Below are 22,205 nucleotides of genomic sequence, written 5' to 3'. Positions count from 1 at the left end.
TCTCAGCTCAAGCCCCTGCCCTGTAAAAAGCAGGCCAGAGCTTTGGGGACACAAAAGGATAAAATCCTGGCTTTCAAGAAGCTCATATTCTCCAGGCTCAGAAAAGGAGGCGCCGTGGTCCCTTCACGATTGAAACCTGGGGCCCTGACCCAGGCTCGACTGCTGATAGATCATGTGAACTCAAAATCTCTTTCTTCTGCTCCCTTACCTTTCACTTTTATGACATTTTGCAGCATTTCCCCCCTCTCCCTTACAGAGCAGCCAAAAGAATGGGCTGTATTCTTCTCCCAGCGGCTGCTGGCACTGGTCATTTCGGATTCTTTTTGTCTGTGAAGCCTCCTTTCTGTCTGTGAAATCACAGATTTCAGACTCCTCTGAAGCGATGACTTTCAGGACTTTGGAGCATATTGATGGGTTATTTCACACAATGTTGGGCTTTCACCAGTTTTGATGAAAAATAAAAACCCCTTGGCCAGTCCCTCTCAGAGGCCCTGCCTTTCCCTTTTGTCTCCTCTGGGCCTCCCCCCTGCCAAAAGCCGGGTCGGTCATTCTCTTCAAGTTCCCCATGCGGCCAGAAGAGAGATGCCCTTTGTTTCAGCCCTTGGGGAAGTCAGGGAAAGGCCTGGGTCCCTCAGCTTGTCCCTCTGGCTCTTCATGGGCTCCTGTCCTTACAGACTGGCATGGAGTCCTTCCGGCAAGCCTTGGGAGGTGCTGGGAAAGTCTTGGACTGGCCTGGAGACACAAGGGGGGTTTTAGAGAGTGGGCAGAGGGGCAGGGAAGCCCAAGGTCATTGCCCCGGGCCGTCATGCTCCGCATCTGTCCCCTGCTGCCCTACAAGGACCTAGCCAGAGGACCTGATTGCAGGGGAACAAAGTGCAGGACATCATCCCGGGGAGATGCAGGGCCCTGGGTGACCGGGACAGTCACTGTCCATTCCGGTCCCAGGGTGGATCCGACGGGACGGCAGTGACCGGCCCTGCCCCCGTGGCGGCCCAGAGGGAGCAACTCTGCGTCAGACAGGTTTATGGCAGCGCCAGTCACCTGCTGCTTCTGGGATGGGGTCCCTCCCTGTCTGGGGGCCCCCCTTGTGACATCACCTCCCGGTTGGCTTCCTGCCCCCTCCCCCCGACTCCCTTCAACAGTTCCCCAAATGATCTTCCTCTTCCCCGGAGCCTGACACGGGCAGGTCACTGGGCCTTTTCTTGGCCCCTGCCCAGGAAGTCGCTGCCCTGCCGATTGCCAGCTTCTGTGGAACTGGGGGTGGCTGGGTAAACGCCCCCCATTAGTCACCCAGCAAGCATTGCCAGGAGCCCTCCCTCGGGCTGACGGTTAATGATTTCCTAGCCTCCTGTGCTGACCTCTGGGCGGACCCGCCCGTCCCCCTCTCGCTGCTTCCAGGGCAGAGATTGCTGCTGCTTTGCCCGTGTGCCCGGCAGCACCCCCCAAACCCCCCCAGCTTGCATAGAGATGCTCAATAAACGCCATTACTGGTGGGCAGACTGAGGAGCTGAGGAGCCTGCTGTGTGCCCGGGCTGTGCTGGTCCTGACCTTGGGGAGCTCAGTTTCTGCCCGTCTGTGGCAACGTGTTCGCTGTGACTGCCTGTGTACAACCCACAGCCCCTTGCCATCCTCGAGAGGGGGATGGGCAGGGAGAATCATTTGAAGTTAAGAATCTTATAAAAAAATGAATCTTGAAAACTCTTTACATGTAATTGGGAAAAAATGAAAGATTATTTTCAATTTATGGCAGATCTGTTTCAGGGGAAACGGCCACAACGGGGCCTTGGGAGCGGTTCTGGCTGGGAAGGGACACTTGGGATGGCTTAAGGACCCTGGGCATTTAGAATGTTGTCCCTTGGTCAGCAAACTGTTCTTCCTCAGCGTGTGCCCGGGCCAAATGCTGGCGCTGGAGACGAGGAAAGTTTGGGGTCTTTTAATCTAGAATTTTTTCTCAATAGTATTTTCCCAAATACTTGTAAAGAGAGTTTTCAACATTCATTTTAGTACAATTTTGTGTTCTAAATGTTTCCCCCCCCCCCAGCAAATACACGTGTGCTCTCCTTTTAAACATATTTCCATATGTGAAGACGCCAGCTTTTGAAAGCAGCGCGTGAGAGACGCAGAAGCGCATGGATCCCATTTCAGAGACTAGAAAACTGAGGCCGGGCCAGCTCTCCTGTTTCCACGCGCAGAAGCTTGGCCTTTTGGTGGCTGCGGCCTTTGGCAGAGGAGCGCCCGCTCCCACAGCCGCCAGTCACTGGGCCCGGTCGCCCTGCTTCCATGCTGGGGGAGCATGTTCCGGAGTCCTCCCGCAGGCCCCGAAATCCCCGGACCGCGGCCCCTCCGAGGGCAGCCGGCGAGGAAAGCTCCGATCACCGGGTGCTGGTTAACGCTCCTTATCTGGGACGGGGGCTCATAATTAACCGGGTCGGAATATTCCAGTTTCCTTCTAAAGAGAATCTGCAGGAACCGGAGCGAGCGCTCGGAGTGATGGGAAGGGTTTGTGATGGAAAAGGGAGCGGAGGCGAAAACCACCTTCTCCGGAGCCGATCGGCCGCTCCCACAGTCCCGCCGCTCCCACAGTCCCGCCGCTCCCACAGTCCCGCCGCTCCCACAGTCCCGCCGCTCCCACAGTCCCGCCGCTCCCACAGGCCCCCGCTCCCACAGTCCCGCCGCTCCCACAGTCCCGCCGCTCCCACAGGCCCGCCGCTCCCACAGTCCCGCCGCTCCCACAGTCCCGCCGCTCCCACAGTCCGCCGCTCCCACAGGCCCGCCGCTCCCACAGTCCCGCCGCTCCCACAGTCCCGCCGCTCCCACAGTCCCGCCGCTCCCACAGGCCCGCCGCTCCACAGTCCCGCCGCTCCCACAGTCCCGCCGCTCCCACAGGCCCGCCGCTCCACAGGCCCGCCGCTCCCACAGTCCCGCCGCTCCACAGTCCCGCCGCTCCCACGGGCCCGCCGCTCCCACGGGCCCGCCGCTCCTACGGACCCGCCGCTCCCACAGGCCCGCCGCTCCCACAGGCCCGCCGCTCCCACAGGCCCGCCGCTCCCACAGTCCCGCCGCTCCCACAGGCCCGCCGCTCCCACAGTCCCGCCGCTCCCACAGTCCGCCGCTCCCACAGGCCCGCCGCTCCCACAGACCCGCCGCAGGTTGGGGAAATAAGTCAAACCGTCTCAATGGAAGGCCCGGCCACTAATGGAGTTACCTGCGCGCGGGGGCGGAGCCCCAGGCCCCCCTGTCCAGCTCCAGGCCGCTGGCTCCTGCCGCTCCTGCCGGCGGCTCCCGGGCTCTCAGAGAGCCGGGGCTGCTCGGGAGACCAGGAGCGGAGCTTCCCGCCTCAAACGTCTCCTCCTCGGCCCAGAAACGTTCTTTCGCCCCCTCCTCCATCCTTTGTCAAGCTGGGCAGTGACGTGGAGGCTGGGACCAGGCCTCAGAACCAGCGGGGACTCTTAACTGACCGGGGAGCTCAGCTCTGGGAGGAGAAATCAGAGGGAAATTCTGAAAAATCAGCAGTCGGATATCAGCTTGGCTGTGAAATCAGGAGCCTCCCCTGAGCAGAGCTGCCAGGAAGGGGGCGGAGGGTCCACGGGAAGAATGGGTGGGAGTGGGGGGAGTCAGGAGGGGACAGGAACGAGGGAGAGAAGAAGCCCCCGGACAGGAGCTGCTGGGGCTCCGAGGGAGGGTCCCATCCCAGCCTCCTGTATTCCCGAGCTTGGCAGCTCATTTCAGGGTCTTCTCCACCTTTGTGCCTTGGGCCCAGCTGGTGACACTCCCGGGCTCCTCACACTACCTTTAACATGCAAAATACACAGGACTGAAAAGGAAACCAGCTCTACCAAAGTGCATTTTTCACCCTATTTTTGGCAAACCCAGGAGAACTCCCGGTGGCCGAGAAGGCTTTTTGTGGAGACTAAGGACCCTCCGAAGGCCCAGATCTCCCTGGCAGGGGTTACGTGTTTGTCAGTGTCGGTCAGATAAGCTCTCATGGGCATGTGGGAGAGAAGGAGGAGGAGGGATTCTGGCCATTCCAGGCAGGGGAGGGGTCGGGGTGGGAAGTCCACCCAGCACAGGAGGGTGGGAGAGGCTTGATGTGGGAGCCCCCAGGATGCCCGGCTTGTCTGGGCCCGTCCTAGGGGACTTTGAACAGGTCCCTCTGCCTGAGGTCACCTTCTTCTCTGTACAATGGTCTGGCCCGGCCTCTTGGCTCCTGAGCCTCCGCCTAGCTCCTGCTGCTCAGGCTGCTCTGTGAGGAGGGTGGGGGCCCAAGGGGCTCATGGAGGTCTCCAAGCAGGCTTGAGAGAAGGTGCCCTTGTGGGGAGAAGGCAAACGAGATCTCTCTCTCCCCTTCTCTCTGTTTCTCTTTCTGTCTCTGTCTCTCTGTGTCTCTCTCACACACACACTCACACTCACTCATTCACACTCATTGCACACGTGCGCACACACACACGGGCCCGGAACAAACCGTCCCCAGGCAGACGAAAGAGAGCTTAGTTAGTGCCGGCGATCCCCGGGGCCAGGCCGAGGGCCCGGCTCCTCCAGACCGTAAGGGGGGCGGGGGTCTTTTACAGAAATCGGAGAGCAGCCTCACGAAGGCGCCTGCGCGTGGTCCGCTGCGGCTTTTAGCCCCCGTGGAATCCCCACTTTGCCGCTGTCACTGGGGGTGGGGGCTTCTCCATACGGGGCTGAGGGCGAGGTGCTCAAGCTTCTCTCTGCTCTCTCCGCAGCACATTAAACTGGTGGCGGAGTCGCTGAAGGAGGAAGGGAAGGAAGAGGAGAAGAAGTCCACTTAGGACAACCCCCGCCTCCGGGACAGCGGCCCTCCGGCCGGTCCCGGCCCGCAGAACTGGCTCGGCGCAGCGGACCTCCCCGGGCCTGGGCTCTCCTCCGTCCCCGAGGGCGGCGGGCCCAGCCTGGCTCCGTGTGGGCCTTCACCAGCGGGCCGGCCTCGGGCCGGCCTCCCAGCATCCTCTCCCCCGCCTGGGCAGCCAGCCCCAGCTTCAGAGCTCACTGCGGTGGCTGAAGCCGGCCCGACCAGGCAGGTCTCCCCGCCCCCTCCCCTCCGGGCCCTTGTGGGGAGGGGGCCCTCCGCGGCAGGCCTGGCTCTGGGCCCGGCCCCACATCCGCTTCTCCCCTCCCCCCAACACTTGATTCTGTATTATTCACGCTCCGGGCCTTAGCCTGTCAAGACTCAATGGCCTTCCTGCGGGCTCACCCGCCATTGCGATGATGCCCCTGGGGCCCGCTGGGTGGCCCGGGGCAGGCTGGCTGCGGAGAAGGGTGGGGGGCCGCCCCCAAAGCCCCCGAACTGACTCCCTGCCGGGCGCGCTCAGGGGTGGGACTCGGAGCCATTAAAGACAAAGCTGCATGACGGTTACCCTGTGTCCGTGTGAGCTGCCTTCGGTCCGGGCTTCCGTCCGCCCGCCCCGCTGACCGGGGACGCCCCACCTCGGGCCCCCAAACTTTGTGGCCTCTGCCCATGCGGGGACCCTGGTCCACGCCCAGCCCGGAGGCCCCAGGAAGGGACAAGGGTGCCCCGAAGCTCCCGAGGGCGCCGGCTTCCCTACGCCTTTCTGACCCCCTGAAGGGACGGGGTCCGCCCAATTTAGGGGCTTCTGCTGAGAGAGCCACTGGGGACCCCGCCCCGCTGAGAGTCCTGAGCGCTCTCTGACTCGGTCAGGAAAACGAGGAAGAGAAAAGGCCCCCAAGAGCAGGCAGGAGATGCGAGCTAGAGCTGGGAGCCAGCGGGGGCTTCGGCCGAGGGGGGTTGGGGGAGGGAAGCCCTGGGGGCTGCCCCAGACTCGGTGTAGGTGGGCTCCTTCCTCCCAATACACAGTACCAGCCCCTCCTCACACTAGGGGCATCCAAGAGGGCACCTGCCCTTGGGGCTCACCTGGGGGTTCCGTGGGCAATTATTCCTGGTGCCCCTCCTGATCCCATCTCTGGTGAGACTTCTGCTGAAGCTTGTGCAGGGTAGCCCCCGGGACACCCCCACACACCCCCCCCCAGTCGTGGCCCCTGGCCTTGGGTCACATGGGAATATTTCAGGGAAATCGGACCCAGCCCAGAGGCTTCCCACCAGCCAGGGGAGGCTGGGGAGGGTGGGGGTGGGAAAGGGGGGCAAGCCCAGCTCTCTGCTGCCCTCACACACCCTCACACACAGTCATACACTACACTGGTTCCTGACACACATTAGTCAATGAAGCCATAAACAAGTGAAGTGGGAGGAGGGCGGGCAGGGGGGATGGTCAGGCTGGGAGGAGGGACCCCCTTGTTCCCAGGAGCACCTTGGGCTCTGACCGCATCCAGCCTCCAAGCCCAGGGCTGGGTCCCTGCGGCTGAGATGAGGAGGCCGCGGCATTAGGAAGCAGGTTGGCTGGTCAGTGCGCAGGAACATGTCTGTCTGATGGCCCGGGGCGGATGCTCCTGCAAGGTCAGAAGTGGCCCGCTGGAGTCAGGGAGGGCTGGCCGGGCTCCCATTCCCTGGTGGGCTGTGGGCAGCTGTGACCCCAGTCCGCCCTGACGCCCTTGACCATATGACTTGTCAGCCAGATCAGCCTAAGCTCTGGGCTGGGAGGAAAACGGGAGGAAATTTAATGAAAAATCTGAAAATGCCACTGGAAGGTAAGTTTTCATCGCAGTCTGACTCTGAAAAGCTGCGTGAGATTTCCACGAGAAACCTGTGAAATGGGTACATCCCGGGCGGGTGACGTCCAACACACCGAGAAAGGAGAAGTCTAGCAGGGGGATAGCGAGCGGGAGACGGCTCCCCTTTGGAAGGACACACCTGGTCCTCTCCACAGAGGGCAGAATGACGGTGTGACCAGGCGGGTGCCCCCTCGGGATCCTTGCAATGTAGCGTCCCCTCAGTTGTTGCTCTTGAGATGGAGAGGAGCCGTTTTCCTCTTGGCCCTAAGCCCGGGTCTGGCCCCTGCTTTCTCATCTTGGGCCAATCAACCTAAACTTGAACCAGCTGGTGGGTAACAAGTCCACAGGCCGGAAGTGCTGGGCATGGGCAGATGGACACAGACAGACGGACCCTTTCGTGCCTTTAAGGTGTTTATATTTTCCTGGATTGGACAGTCCTCTCCCCTCCCCCTCACTGACCCAGAAGAACCGGCATCAGGCTGACAAATCCTAAGGCTTCAGCACCGACGACTCCCTGACGTCCCCACCTCAGCTCACAAAAGGCTCAAGTTCAAATTCTCCCGGGAAAGGAAGAGAGCCGGCCCTTGCCATGTCCGGAGCTGGCCGGCTCGCTGGGCCCCTGGGACCTCGGCCCCCCTCCTATGAGATGGGAGACCGAGGTCCCTCCTCCATCACTGATCCAGTCACTCGGAAGGAGGCTGAGAGAGAGCGGAAAGCGGCCCAGCTCCCCTGGGACCCAGGGCCGGAGCACAGTGAGATGGCGACGGACCCGAATCTCTGAGAAGAACCTGGTCCGTGCTGTGGTTCGGGCACCGGGAGTCAGAACGCGGGTCATACAGCTCCGGGAGGTGGGAAGCATCTTCTCGGGGCCCCGAGGGGTGAACAGGTGCCGGGCTGACCCCCGCCCCCCACAGAGAACCCTGGGGTCAAGTGACTTAGGACCACCCACCCAAGTCTGCGCCCGGGACTCCAGAGGGCGGAGCCCGACGCCAGAATTTCAGAAACTCGGACTCGGATTTTTCTTACTTACAACGGAGTTGGAACAGGTGCCCCGGCCACTTCCTGGGACCAGGAGGAGCATCAAGGGAGAAACGCTGTGGGTGAGGCAGGGCGCCCCTCGGCCGCCTCCTCGCCAGTGTTTCCCAGCATGGGAGGCCTGAGGCCTTTACTGGGAGCCCACTCTGCTGCTCAGGAAGAACCCTTGGGCCTTCGCCCCCCTCCCCCCCAGCCAGAGGACACAAAGCAGGACCGGAACCATTCAGAACTTAGAACTGTCCTTCAAGCCCCCCCCCCCCCCCCCATCAGCCTCTCTGGCCTTTGGACTCGCACCCACACAGGACTGGCGCAAAGTGAGCAGCTCAGTCCATACTTGCTGAAGTGTTTAAAATGTCAACGTTTCTTCTCCAATTGATGAGTGGTCAAAGGTTATGAATAGATGATTTTCAGAAATCGGAAGAAATTAAAACTATTTCTACTCATATGGAAAGGTACTTTAAGTCACTGTTGATCAGAAAAATGCAAATTAAGACAACTCTGAGATTCCATCACAGCCTGTCAGACTGGCTAGAACGACCAATGCTGGAGGGGATGCGGGGAAACTGGGACAATGACACATTGCTGGTGGAGTTGTGAACACATCCAGCCGTTCTGGAGAGCAATCTGGAAGCCCCTTTGATCCAGCAGTGTTTCTACTGGGCTTATACCCCAAAGAGATACTGAAGAAAGGAAAGGGACCTGTAGGTGCCAAAATGTTTGTGGCAGAAACTGGAACCTGCGGGGATGCCCATGGGGTGGAGAATGGCTGAACAAGTTATGGGATAGGAATGTTACAGAATATTATTGTCCTATAAGGAACGATCACCAGGATGATTTCTTTTTTTTTTTAATTTAAATTTTATTTTATTTAATAATAACTTTGTATTGACAGAATCCATGCCAGGGCAATTTTTTACAACATTCTCCCTTGCACTCGCTTCTGTTCCGATTTTTCCCCTCCCTCCCTCCACCCCCCCATTCCAAGATGGCAAGCAGTCCTATATATGTTAAATATGTTGCAGTATTTCCTAGATACAATACATATTTGCAGAACCGAACAGTTCTCCCACCAGGATGATTTCAGAGAGGCCTGGAGAGACTCACATGAACTGACACTGAGGGAAGTGAGCAGAACCAGGAGATCATATACACGGCAACAAGAAGACTATATAATGATCAATTCTGATGGACGTGGCTCTTTCCAACAATAAGATGATTCAGGCCAGTTCCAATGATCTTGTGATGAAGAGAGCCGTCTGCGACCAGAGAGAGACTGTGGGGACTGAGTGTGGATCACCACACAGCATTCTCGCTCTTTTTGTTGTTGGCATTTTATTTTCTTTCTCGTTTTTTGCCTTTTGGATCTGATTTTTCTTGTGCAGCAAGATCATTGTGGAAATATGTATAGAAGAATTGTACATGTTTAAGATATGTTGGATTACTTGACGACGGAGGGAAGCAGGGGAAGAGGGAAAAAATTAAAAACGGTTTTGTAGTGGTGGATGTCAAAAATCATCCATGTATATATTTTGAAAATAAAAAACTATAACTAAAAAATAAATTAAATATCAACATTTCCTAGTGAGACCATGAGCTCTCCTTAAACCAAGGTCCTAGGAGCTTTAGCTAATCCAATCAATTCTTACTTTCTCCCCATCCCCCTCTTAATCTCTCACCAGTTAAATTCTGCCGGGTGGAGTGTCCAAGCCCACGTTAGAACTCAGATACCCCAGGACCAGTGCTCTTTCTACCATGCCAGTTAGCACCTCTGAGGAGTCAATTCTTGTCTGGAGATTTTGACTCTACTTAAAAAAGTGAATCCTTTCATGGTGAGCTCTTTCTTCTTCCCTTCTCTTTAACACAAAGCCTCTTGACGTCATCCCTTCTTCTAGTCTGATTACAAAGTACCCTTCTCACCAAGTCCAGTCCTCCTTCAGGTTCCTGATCAGAAGAGATATTTGTAAAGTATCTGGCACAAAGCAGGTGTCTAATAAATGCTTGTTCCTCTTTCCTCTCCTGGACCGCCTGTCCTCTCATCTTGAGAAGCAGTTTGCTTTCTCTACCATTTCTTCTTCTTAAGCTTCAATCTATCTACAGGTACCTTCCCTGCTACCTAAAAACACATCCAAGTCTTCCCATATTTAAAGTTCTGAACCCTGCCCCCCAAAAAAGCATTTCTCCCTGGAAATTCAGCACCTCCACTTTATGTTTTGCTCTCTTCTAAACCCTCCATTGATCTGGATTCTGACTTCATCATTTAATTAGAATTGCCAGCAGACTCTTTTTTAACTTTTTTTTTTAATTTTAATTTTGTTAAATTTTTCCCAATGATACGTAAAAAAAATTGAATGATCATTTAAAAAAAGTTTGAGTTCTAAAATCTTACTCTCCAACCTCCTGTCACTCCCCAAGAAGGTAGGAAATAAAATATAAATTATAATGTGAAATCATGTAAAACATATTTCCATATTAGCCATGTTGCAAAAGAAAAAAATTGACAAAAAAAACACACAAGGAAAATAAAATTTAAAAACTATTCTTTGTCTGCTTTCAGAGTTCATGAGTTCTCTTCTGGAGGTAAAAGCATTTTTCATCATGGGTCCTTTGGAAATTATCTTGGACTGGTGTATTGATTGGAGAAACTAAGTCCTTCACAGTTAATCATCATTATGTTACATACTCTTTTTTTTTTTTAAACAGATGCCGATTTTATTTGTAGCTAAAAATCCAACAGCATTCGGATCATTTTTTCTTCCTCCTCATCCTCCCTGAGTGGTCCCCATTGTCTGCTCCAGCCTCCCCTCCTCCTCCTACCTCTGTCACCACTCTTTCCTTGGTTGCTCCGGCAAGGGAAGGATGGGCTTCCCTTCTCCCACCAACTTTGAGGGGCTTGGAAGCAGATTCTCCCCCTTGGCGGCCCCCAAGCTTTGGCAGTGTTGCTCCTCACAAAGCAGACTTTGCAGCCCCCAGAAGCAGGCCACGTTTCCCTGCTGGGAAATGTTCAAGTCCAACATATGCCGGAACTCAGACACGTGAATCAGTCTGATGAAGCTGCGTACACCCTTCTGGATGATGCCGTAGAGTTCTTTCTAGAGGTCTCACATGAGGCTGGTCTAAAAACTGGTAGCTTAGCCATAAGTAGATAATTATCCAAAAGTAATAAAAATGATTACTTATTTTTAACATTTTTTAAAAATTTCAAATCCTCTACCCATCAAGAAGGCAAACAAGATGCTAATTAAATATTGTGGATTCATGCAAAATATATTTTCATGTTACTCATATCAAGAAAAAACATGAAAAATTAAGTGGAAAAGTGTATGCTTCAATCCTCTCTCTGGAGGTGGATAGCATCTTTCCATCATAAGTCCTTTGGAATTGTCTTGGTTCACTGTATTGACTATAGTAGCCAAGCCTTTCATGGTTGAGCATTATTACAGTATTCTTGTTACCATGTACAATGATCTCCTGATTCTGCTCATTTTACTTTGTATCACTTCATATAGGTCTTTCCAAGTTTTTCTGAAAACATGCTGCTTATTTTTTTTTTAATTTAGTATTTTGTTTTTCTTTGTTACATGAAAATGATTTTAATAATAAATAAATATAATCTGTAAGTATTATATATTATATATATTATGAATATATAAATATAAATAATAAAATAATTTTAACATTAATTTTTAAAACATTGAGTTCCAAATTCTGTCCCTTCTCCCTTCTCTTTTCACCCATCCATTGGGAATGCAAGGAATTTTATACATATGTAGTTGTGCAAAGCATTTCCATAATAGTAATATTGTAAAAGAAAACAGACTTTTAAAAACCCTCAAGCAAAATAAAGTAAAAAAAAAAAAAGTCACTGAGTATTGATAGCATTTTTCATTATAAATCCTTCAGAGTTGTCCTGGATCACCGTACTGCTGACAATAGTTATGTCATTCACATCTGATCTTAAAATATTGCTAATACTTTATACATAGTACAATTCCCTTTGCATCAGCTCATGAAAGTCTTTCCAAATTTTTCTGAGAACCTCCTGAACATCATTCCTTATAGCACAGTAGTATTCCATCATAATCACATACCACAATTTATTCAGCCATTTCCCAATTGATGGGCATCTACTCAATTTTTAAATCTTTGTCCCCAAAAAGAGTTGCTATAAATTTAGGTCCTTATTTTTGTTTTAATCTCTTTAGTGATATAGACCAACTAGTGGTATTGCTAGGTCAAAGGGGTATCCATGGTTTTATGGTCCTTTGGGAATAGCTCCAAATTACTCTATGGGATGGTTGAATCAGTTCACAGCTCCACCAACAACGCATTATTATCTCATTTTCCCAATATCCCCTCAAACATTTGTCATTTTCTTTTTCTGTCGTATTAGTCAATTTAATAGGTATGTAGTAGTACATTAGAAATGTTTTAATATGTATTTCTCCAATCATTACTGAGCAGAGAATTTTTCCATATGGTCATAGAGAGCTATGATTGCTTCATCTGAAAAACTGTTCTTATTTTTTGATCATTTGTCAACTGGGGAATGATTCTTATTTTTTTAAAAATATGAATCAGTTCTCTATGTTTGAGAAATGAGGTCTTCGTTTTAAAAAAAAAAAAACTTTGCTTCAATTTTTTTCCCCACATTTACTCTTGCTAACTGTATTTCTGCTTTGTTTATTCTCTCTCTCCTTTCACCCTGTCCCTCTTTAAAAATATTTTACTTTCGACTATTCCCTCCCCAAATCTTCCCTCCTTTCTCTCTCCCTCTCCCTTTCTCTTATCTCCTTCTTCTTTTACTTCCCAGTAGGGTAAAATAGATTTCTATACATAAATGAATGTGTGTTATTCCCTCTGAGCCAGTTTTGATGAGAGTAAGGTTTACTCACTTCCCTTATCTTCCCTTGCTCCCCTCCATTGTAAAAACTTTTTTTGCCTCTTTTATATGTGATAATTTATCCCATTCTATTCTCCCTTCCCCTTTCCTCACTCACCCTTAATTTTATTTTTTTAGATAGTCTTTCACATTCAACTAACAACTGTGTTCTTTATGTATACTGCTTCTAATTACCCTAATAACAAGAAAGTTCTTATAAGTAAGCATTATCTTCTCATGTAGGAATATAAACAGTTTGATCTTACTAAGTTCCTCATGATTTCCCTTTCCTGTTTACCTTGTTATGCTTTTCTAGAGTCTTCTATTTGGAAGTCAAATTTTCTCTTCAGCTCTGCTCTTTTCACCAAAAATACTAAAAAATCCTTTATTTCATTGAGTATCCCTTTCTTTTTTCCTTTGAAAGATTATACTCAGTTTCTTTGGGTAGATGACTCTTGGTTGTAAACCTAGCTCCTTTGCCCTCTGAAATTATATTTCAAATCTTCTGATTTTTTACTGTAGAAGCTGCTAAATCTAAGTGTTTTTCTGACTATGACTCCAAGATACTTGAATTGTTTCTTTCTGGCTTCTTGAAACATTTTCTCCTTGAGCTTGGAGCTATGAAATTTGCTAAAATATTCCTGAGAGTTTTCATTTTGGGAACTCTTTCAGGTGGTAATTGGTGGATTTTTTTCAATTTTAATTTTACATTGGTCCTAAAATACAGGGCAGTTTTCACTGACAATTTCTGGGAAGATGATGTCTAGGCTCTTTTTCCGATCATGGCTTTCAGGTAGTCCAATAATTTTTAATTTATTAATTTAAATTTAAATTATTGTTTATTAAATTATTTAAATTACCTCAAATTGTCTTCTGTCTTTTCATTCTTTTGGTTTTGATTTATGGTTTCTTGATTTTTCATAAAGTAGCTTCCATTTGCTCAATTCTAATTTTTAAGGAATAATTTTCTTCAGTGAATATATTTTTCATTTGGCCACTTCAGTATTTTTTCATGTCTTTTTTACCAAGCTGTTGATTTGTTTTACATGATTTTCTTGCATCACACTCATTCCCTTCTCTTCTAGTCTGTGGGAAGTGAATGTGGATCACAACATAACATTCTCACTCTTTGTTGTTGTTTGCTTCCATTTTGTTTTCTTACTCATTTACTTTCCTTTTTAATCTGATTTTTCTTGTACAGCAAGAGAATTGTATAAATATGATTACATATATTGGATTTAAGATATATTTTAACATGTATAACATATATTGGATTGCTTGACATCTAGGGGAGAGGGTGGGGGGAAGGAAGGGAAAATCTGAAACACAAGGCTATGCAAGGATCAATGTTGAAAAATTATCTGTGCATATGTTTTGAAAATAAAAACCTTTAAAAAATTTTTTTCCTCTAGCTCTCTTACTTGATTTTCAAAATCCTTTTTGAGTTCTTCCATGGTCTGAGATTACTTTATATTTTTCTTGGAGACTTTGGATTTAGGAGCTTTGACTTTGTTATCTTCTGAGCGTATGCTTTGATCTTTCTTGTCATTATAGTAACTTTCTTCAGCCAGTGTTTTTTCTGTTGATTGTTTGCTCAACCTATTTTCTGAGCCTATTACTTGACTTTTAACTCCTTGTTAAAGTGGGGCTCTGCTTCCAGGGTAGAGGGTGCACAGTCCTAAGCTTCAAGGATTTTGTGCAACTGTTTTCAGAGATCCTTCTAGGAGCCGGTTCATTATGGAATGAACTCTCCCATAAAATGGAAGCAAATAGTAGAGTGGATTAAAAAAACAGAATCCTACAATATGTTGTTTACAGAAACACACTTAACACAGAGAAACACGTACACAGTAAAGGTAAAAGGCTGGAACAGAATTTATTATGTTTCAACTGAAGTAAAAAAAAAAAAAAGCTGGGGTAGCAATTCTGATCTCAGATAAAGCAAAGGTAAAAAGAGATCTTATTAAAAGAGATAAGGAGGGAAAGTACATTTTGATAAGAATACCATAAATGATGAAATAGTAATGACACTAAATGTGTATGCACATGGTAGAGCAGGCAAATTCCTGGAGAAGATTTTAAGCCAGTTACAGGAAGAAATAAACAAAATAAAACACATTCACATCTGATCTTAAAATATTGCTAATACTTTATACATAGTACAATTCCCTTTGCATCAGCTCATGAAAGTCTTTCCAAATAAACAGCAAAACTATTCTAGTGGGGGGGACCTCAACCACCCCCTTTCAGAATCAGGCAAATCTAACCACAAAATAAACAAGAAAGAAACTAGGGAGGTTATAAGGACCCTAGAAAACCTAGATATGATGATAGATCTCTGGAGAAAATTGAATAGGGACAGAAAGGAGTATACCTTTTTCTTGGCAGTACATGGCATCTACACAAAAACTGAGCCTGTATTAAGGCATAAAAAGCTCACAATCAAATGCAAAGAGGCAGAAATTGTAAATACTTCCTTTTCAGACCATAATGCAATATATATTTTTTCAATAAAGGGCCAGGGAAAGATAGACTAAAAACCAATTGGAAACTAAATAATCTAATTCTAAAAACAAGTGGGTCAAACAACAAATCACTGAAACAATCCATAATTTTGTCCAAGAAAATGAAAATAATGATACAGAGATCCTTCTAGGGACTGTAAGTTTTCGGTTCTTCCAAGGTTAAGAAATGTTTTTACTGTTCTCCTGGCCCATGCCCTGGTCTGGGAGTGACCACAAGCATTCTTCTGCACATTCTTCTCCTCTGTGAGGAGGGTCCTGTGTGGCTGCACAGTTTGATGAACTAATGCTCCTTCTCACCCTGGGACAGTCATCCAGGACTGGGACCTGGATCTGAGTATAGAGACCTCTGTCATCTCCTTCTCCCTCCTTTCCCTTGCCCCTCTCCAAGATTGCAATCAATTTGGTATAGGTTATACATCTACATTTATAGTAAACATATTTCCATATTAGTCATGTTGTGAAAAAAGAATAAGAACAAAAAGAAAAAACTACAAGAAAGAAAAAAAACAACAAAAGTGAAAAATGCTTCAATATACATTCAGACTCCATGGTTCTTTTTTTGGATGTGGATGGCATTTTTCAAAATGAGTCTTTCAGAATCATATTACTGAGAAAAGCAATTAATCAAAGCTTATTATTGCATAATGCTGCTGTTAATGCATACAATGTTCTCCTGGTTCTGGTCACTTCACTCAGCATCAGTTCATGTAAGTCTTTTCAGGTTTTTCTTCAATCCACCCACTCATTTTTTATAGAACAATAGTATTCCATTATATTCATATATCACAATTTGTTCAACCATTCCCCAACTGACTGGCATTTTCTTGATTTCCATTTCTTTGACACACAAAGAGAGCTGCTGCAAATATCTTTATACACATGGGTTCTTTTCCATTTTAATGATCTCTTTAAAATATATACCTAGTAGAGACACTGCTGGGTCAAAGGGTATGCTTGATTTTATAGCTCTCTGGCCATAGTAGTTGCAAATTGCTCTCTAGAATGGTTGGATCAGTTCATAACTCCACTAAAAATGTTCCAATGTTCCCACATCCTCTGCAAAAATATTTTTCTTTTCTGTCATTTTGGCCAATCTGATAGGTGTAAGATAATACCTAATAGTTTTTTTTTCATTTGCATCTCTCTAATCAATAGAGATTTAGGGATTTTTTTTCATATGATTGTAGATGATCTTAATTTCTTCATCTGAAAATTGTTCATACCCTTTGACCAATATCAATTGGGGAATGACACATTCTTACAATTTTGAGTCTGTTCTCTACATATTAGAAATGAGTCCTTAATCAGAAACACTGAATGTAAAAAAAAAAAAAAAAAAAAGTTTCCCAGCTTCCTGCTTCTCTTGGAATCTTGGTTGCATTGACTTTATGCAAAAGCTTTTTAATTTAATGTAATCAAAATTATCCATTTTGCATTTCCTAATATTGTCTATTTCTTGTTTGGTCACATATTCTTCCCTCCTCCATAGATCTGACAAATAAAATACTCCTTGCTCTTATAATGTTCTTATGATAATACCTTTTATGTTTAAATCATGTATGTATTTTGACAACTTGATGTGAGCTGTTAGATGTTGGTCAATGCCTAGTTTTTACTTTACTATTTTCCACTTTTCCCAAAAGTTTTTATCAAATAGTATGTTCTTATCCCAGAAGTTAGATAGTGTCTTTGGGTTTATCAAACAGTAAATTACTGTTGTTATTGACTATTGTGGCTTGTGTAGCTAATCCATTCCACTCATCAACCACTCTATTCCTTAGCCAGTACCAAATGGTTTTGATCATGCCATTTTATAATACAGTTTTAGATCTGATATAGCTAATTCCCTTCCTTTGCATTTTTCTTCATCAGTTTCCTTGATATCCCTATTCTTTTGTCCTTCCAGATGAATTTTGCTATTATTTTTTTCTAGCTCTGTAAAGTACTTTTTGGTACTGTGAATGGTATGGAATTGAATAAGTAGACTGATTTACATAGAACTGTCATTTTTATTATATTAGCTTGGCCTACCTATAAGCAATTGATAATTTTCCAGTTATTTAGATCTGACTTTGTGTGAAAGGTGTTTTATAATTATGTTCATATAATTCCTGGGTTTGTCTTGGTAGGAAGATTCCCAAATGTTTTATATATGAATCATTATTTTAAATGGAATTTCTCTTTCTAACTCTTGCTGCTGCACTTTGTTGGTGATATATACAAATGCTGATGATTTATGTGAGTTTATTTTATATATTGCAACTTTAAAGCTGTTAATTATTTCAAGTAGTCTTTTAATTGGTTCTCTATCATTCTCTGTACCATCTTATTATCTGCAGAGAGTGATAGCTCTATTTCTTCATTGCCTAATCTAATTCCCTCAATTTCCTTTTCTTCTCTTATTGCTAAAGCTAACATTTTCTAGTACTATACTGAATAATAGTAGTGATAACAGGCATCCGCGCTTCACTTCTGATCTTATTGAGAAAGCTTCTAGCTTATCCCCATTACATGTAATGCTTGCTGATGGTTTTAGATAGATGCTGCTTAACATTTTAGGGGAAACTCCATTTATTCTCATACTCTTTAGGGGTTTTATAGTAATGAGTGCTGTTTTTTGTCGAATACTTTGTCTACATCTATTGAGATAATTATATGATTTCTGTTGATTTTGTTATTGATATAGTTAATTATGTGGGTAGTTTTCCTGATACTGAACCTGCTGTACATTCCTGGTATAAATCCCACCTGGTCACAATGTACTAAACTGGTGATTAATTGATGTAATCTCTTTGCTAATATTTTATTTAAATTTTTCATCAATATTCATTAGGGAGATTGGTCTGTAATTTTATTTCTCTGTTTTAGATATCAACACCATATTTCATAATGTCATAAAAATGTGGTAGGATTCCTTTATTTTTTCAAATAACTTATATAGTATTGGGAATAATTGTTCTTTAAATGTGTTTGGGAAAATTCACTTATGAATCTATCTGGCCCTGGAAGTTTTTCTTAGGGAGTTCATTGATGGCCTTTTACCTTTACTCTGTGTATATCTTTCTGCTTCAAGTGTGTTTCTTGTCAAGAACATATTGTAAAATTTTGTTTTTAAATCTTTCTTCTACCTACTTCCATTTTATGGGAGAGTTCATCCCATCCACATTCACAGTTATGATTGCTAGCTGTGATTTTCTTCCATCCTATTTTCTCCTGTTTTTATGTTTTTCTCCCTTTTACACCCTGTCCTTTCTCACCAGTTTTGCTTTTGATTACTCTCTCTCTCTCTCAATCTCCCTTCCCTTTTAACACCCCTCCTCCCTTCTGTTGCATTTTTTCTCTCCTGCTTCTGCACTCCCTTCTACTCAGCTCTCTTTTCTTTTCCTTTTTCCTTCGTACTTCCCTATAGGGTATGATACATTTCTATACCAACTGTCTGTATGGTATCCCTTCTTTGAGCCAAATCTGATAAAGTTAAGCTTCAAACAATACTTATCCCCTTTCCTTTTTTCCCTCTACTGTAATAGGTATTTTATACTTCTTCATATGACCTGATTTACCTCATTTTATTGCACTTTCCTCTTCTCTTTTTCTGCCCCTTAAGGTCTTTTTAAAAATAACATCACTTATACATACACCCTCTATCTATGTATATCCTTTCTAATTGCCCTAATAAAGATGCTGTTCTCAAGGTATTATTATCTCAGATCTTATCTTCCCACATAAGGATGTGGACAATTTGACCTTTAATATCATGTTTTGTAGTTGTTTTTTTTTTTCTTTTCTGTTTATCTTTTTTATGCTTTTCTTGAGGCTTGTATTGAAAATCTAATTTTCTGTTTAGTGCTGGTTTTTTCATTAGAAATGATTGAAAAGTCTCCTATTTCACTGAATGTTCATCTTTCCCCCTGAAAGATTATACTCAGTTTTCCTGAGGAGTTATTTTTTGGTTGTACTCCAAGCTTCTTTGCCCTACAGAATATCATATTCCAGTCCCTCTGATCCTTTAATGGGGGAAGCTAACCTGTGTAATCTTGACTCTGGTCCCTTGATACTTGAATTGTTTCTTTTTGGCAGCTTTGCAGTATTTTCTCCTTGACCTGATATAAGATTAATCTAGGTTTGGAATTCACATTCAACAGCCTTAAAGCCTTAAAGAAGGTGGGTTACAAGTTTATTACTGCTCAGAACCTTGATTTAAATAAGACATAAGAGAAGAGGAAACTCATAGAACAAAAGTAATACACAGTTAACAAACAAACATACATCATTACCCCCGAGGAAGCACCAACATGTGAATTCTTTGTCTGGGAGGACGGTCACAGCTATTCAGTCTCGAGTGGGAGCCATTGCTCAGCAATTTGTACAAAACTACTTCCTCAAGGTCCTTTTCCACTAAGGGGTTTTTATAGGCTGAGAACAAAGAAGGCACTGGGCTAAGTATTCCCATTTGATACGTGGCTCTTGAGATGTAGCATCCTCCCAGGTACAAGAGGCCCACAAAGGAGAATATTTGTTCATTTCTTTAAGAGTTGTGTTTACTCAAGGAATGGGATAAACACAGGCCTGCAATAAATGATACTCATTGATCAATGAATAAGAAAGGATGGCCTTCCAATTTCTTTTTGCTTTTCCTGTAATTCTATAGAGAACTCCAAGCACATTCTCATGTTCCCAGCAAAAAGTTACACAAAAGACATGGCTGAGACTTAAGATGCTTTACTCACTAGGATTCCTTATACTTGATAATTCTGGAATTTAATTATACTACGTCTTGGAGATTTTCCTCACGGGGTCTCTTTCTGGAGATGATTAATGGATTCTATGACTATTTTGCCTTTTGATTTTAGAAAATCAGGGCAGAACATTAGGAAGTATAGAGAACTGAAGATAATGGGGGAACTCTGGGTAAGGACCTGCTGAAAATGTCTGGTTTGGCTCCCCATCTCCCTTTGGTATTCTCACCCTTCCTGAGTAGTCAAGGAGGATGTGACCACCTGTGTTCTACTTGAAGAAGGATACTTACAGAGATAATGGTTCTCTAGTTGGCACATGCTTAGTGTGCTGTAATGATGTAATCATACTGAGGTATTTAAGGGCTGAGAGGACTGGAAATAGAGACTCTCCATCTTTGACCATCCTAGTGGCTCTCCTCCCTCCTTCACTCCTCCACTAAGCCTGAGGCTGGTCCCTAGATCCTCCAGAGAGCTAGTTTGGACACTATATTATGGCGCTCAAACATGGGACACAAGAAACATGAGCTACAGGTCTGAGTTAGACCTCCAGCAGCTACTGGCATGGCTCCCGTATCATAACAAGGGAGGATAAAATTATAACAACAAATTGCCAGATCAAATAAATGTATATTAGTTAGAGAAATTATATTCATGAATATGCATTTTTTCTTTACTTCCTTGTAAATTCTTTGTTTCTTTGTTGTGCACCTTATTTACTTTATTCTTTTCCCCTCTTTTATCCCCCACCACCCCCAAGTAAGCTACAGTTAAGAAAATATATATTTATGTATAATTATAGATATACACACACTCACACCCACACTCATCCCATATATATATACACATATCTTTCCTATCCATGCTGCCTCTTTAATTAAATTCTGCTCTATAACTTGCTTTACTATTACTTAACTTCTCCCCACCCAGGGATCCCTTCATTGTCTTCTTCCCTCACTTTTTGCTTCCCCACCTACCCATGCCTCTCCCCTTATTTCTTTTTTTTTTTCTTTCTTTTTTTTTTTTTTAGGCAATTGGGGTTAAGTGACTTGCCCAGGGTCACACAGCTAGACAGTGTCTGAGATCAGATTTGAACTCAGGTCCTCCGGACTTCAGGGCTGGTGCTCTATCCACTGCGCCACCTAGCTGCCCCTCCCCTTATTTCTTTACAGATATATCCTTCGTAGTACATATTTAGTGTTGCCTATTGAACCCGTTCCCAATGGGAGTGGGTTTTTAGAACTATGAGCCCTTCTCCCCCCTCTGATGCCTTCTGTGTCTCTTCTTCCTCTGCACCTCATTTGTATAACATGATTGCTATTTTTATCTTTACTCTACCAATCTTTACTCTGCCAATCTTTCTTTTGAGCTTATCCTATTGTGAATGTGAATCTTAAATATATAATATACATATATAGAAACATAAATAATTTGTCCATGTTTCAACAGTTTGTTCATGTTAAATTCCTTAAAATTGATCTTTCATATTGGCTCTTATATGTTAAATTTTCTGTTAAGTTTGGGTTTGGTTATAGAAAGTCTTGAAAATCTGCAAGTTCGTTGAATGTCTGTTTTTTTCTCATTCAAAATTATAATTTTGCTGGGTATGATATTTTTGGCTGCAGGCGTAGTTCTTTTGCTTGTCTGTAGATATGCTTACAAGATCTGTGGTCTTTTATTGTAACTGTTGATAAGTCCTGTACAATTCTAATTGTAGCTTCAGTGTATTTGCATTGTTTTTTTTCTTGTTCCTTGCAAATTTTTCTCTTTGATCTGGGGATGTTGAAATTTGGCAATAATATTCCTGTGTGTTTTCTACAAAGGATCACTTTGAGGTGGTGATTGGTAGATTTTTTTTTTTTAATTTTTATTTTCCCTTCATGTTCTATCACTCCAGGACAAGTTTCTAGGATTATTTCCTGCATTATTGTGTCAAGGTTGTCTTTTTGGTTACAACTTTCTATCAGTACAATTATTCTTATTTTCTCTTCTTGATCTGTTATTTTTTTATGAAATGTTTCACATTCTGCTTTATTTTCTTATTCTTTATAATGTTTTGTCATTTCTTGGTCTCAACTTTACTGATTTCCCTTCACCTGATTTAATTTTTTAGAGAGTTATTTCATCATTGAGATTGTACTTCCCTTTTCTAATTGATTACCTTTTTCCCCATAATCTTCTTACTTTTCTTGGTTTCCATTTTTTCTTTTAATTATTCCTCAGTATCTCTCATTTGATTTTAAAATTCTTTTTTGAGTTCTATAAATTCTCTCTGGGCAGGGAGCCATTTCACATTACTTTTGGGGATAGAAGTTTTTTTACTTTCAGTATTCTCTGAAGATGAATCCTGGTCTTCCCTGTTCCCATAATGTTTCTATAGTGGAGGTC

At 44.8% G+C, this 22,205-nt stretch overlaps 1 protein-coding gene across 2 annotated transcripts in view; it reads left to right on the top strand.

The window, feature by feature from the left end:
* ANO10 (anoctamin 10) overlaps positions 1–5,374 on the top strand; it is a 164,766-nt gene extending 159,392 nt beyond the window's left edge. For both annotated transcript variants that reach the window (XM_051962098.1, XM_051962097.1), the window contains one exon: positions 4,725–5,374. In XM_051962098.1, the coding sequence (XP_051818058.1) occupies positions 4,725–4,790 (66 nt within the window). In that variant the 3' untranslated portion in view covers positions 4,791–5,374. The remainder of the gene's footprint in view (positions 1–4,724) is intronic.
* The last annotated feature ends 16,831 nt before the right edge of the window (positions 5,375–22,205 follow it).

The sequence above is a fragment of the Antechinus flavipes genome, chromosome 5 (genome assembly GCF_016432865.1).
Source record: "Antechinus flavipes isolate AdamAnt ecotype Samford, QLD, Australia chromosome 5, AdamAnt_v2, whole genome shotgun sequence".
NCBI classification, from domain to species: domain Eukaryota; kingdom Metazoa; phylum Chordata; class Mammalia; order Dasyuromorphia; family Dasyuridae; genus Antechinus; species Antechinus flavipes.
This window is presented reverse-complemented; position numbering and strand designations above follow the sequence as displayed.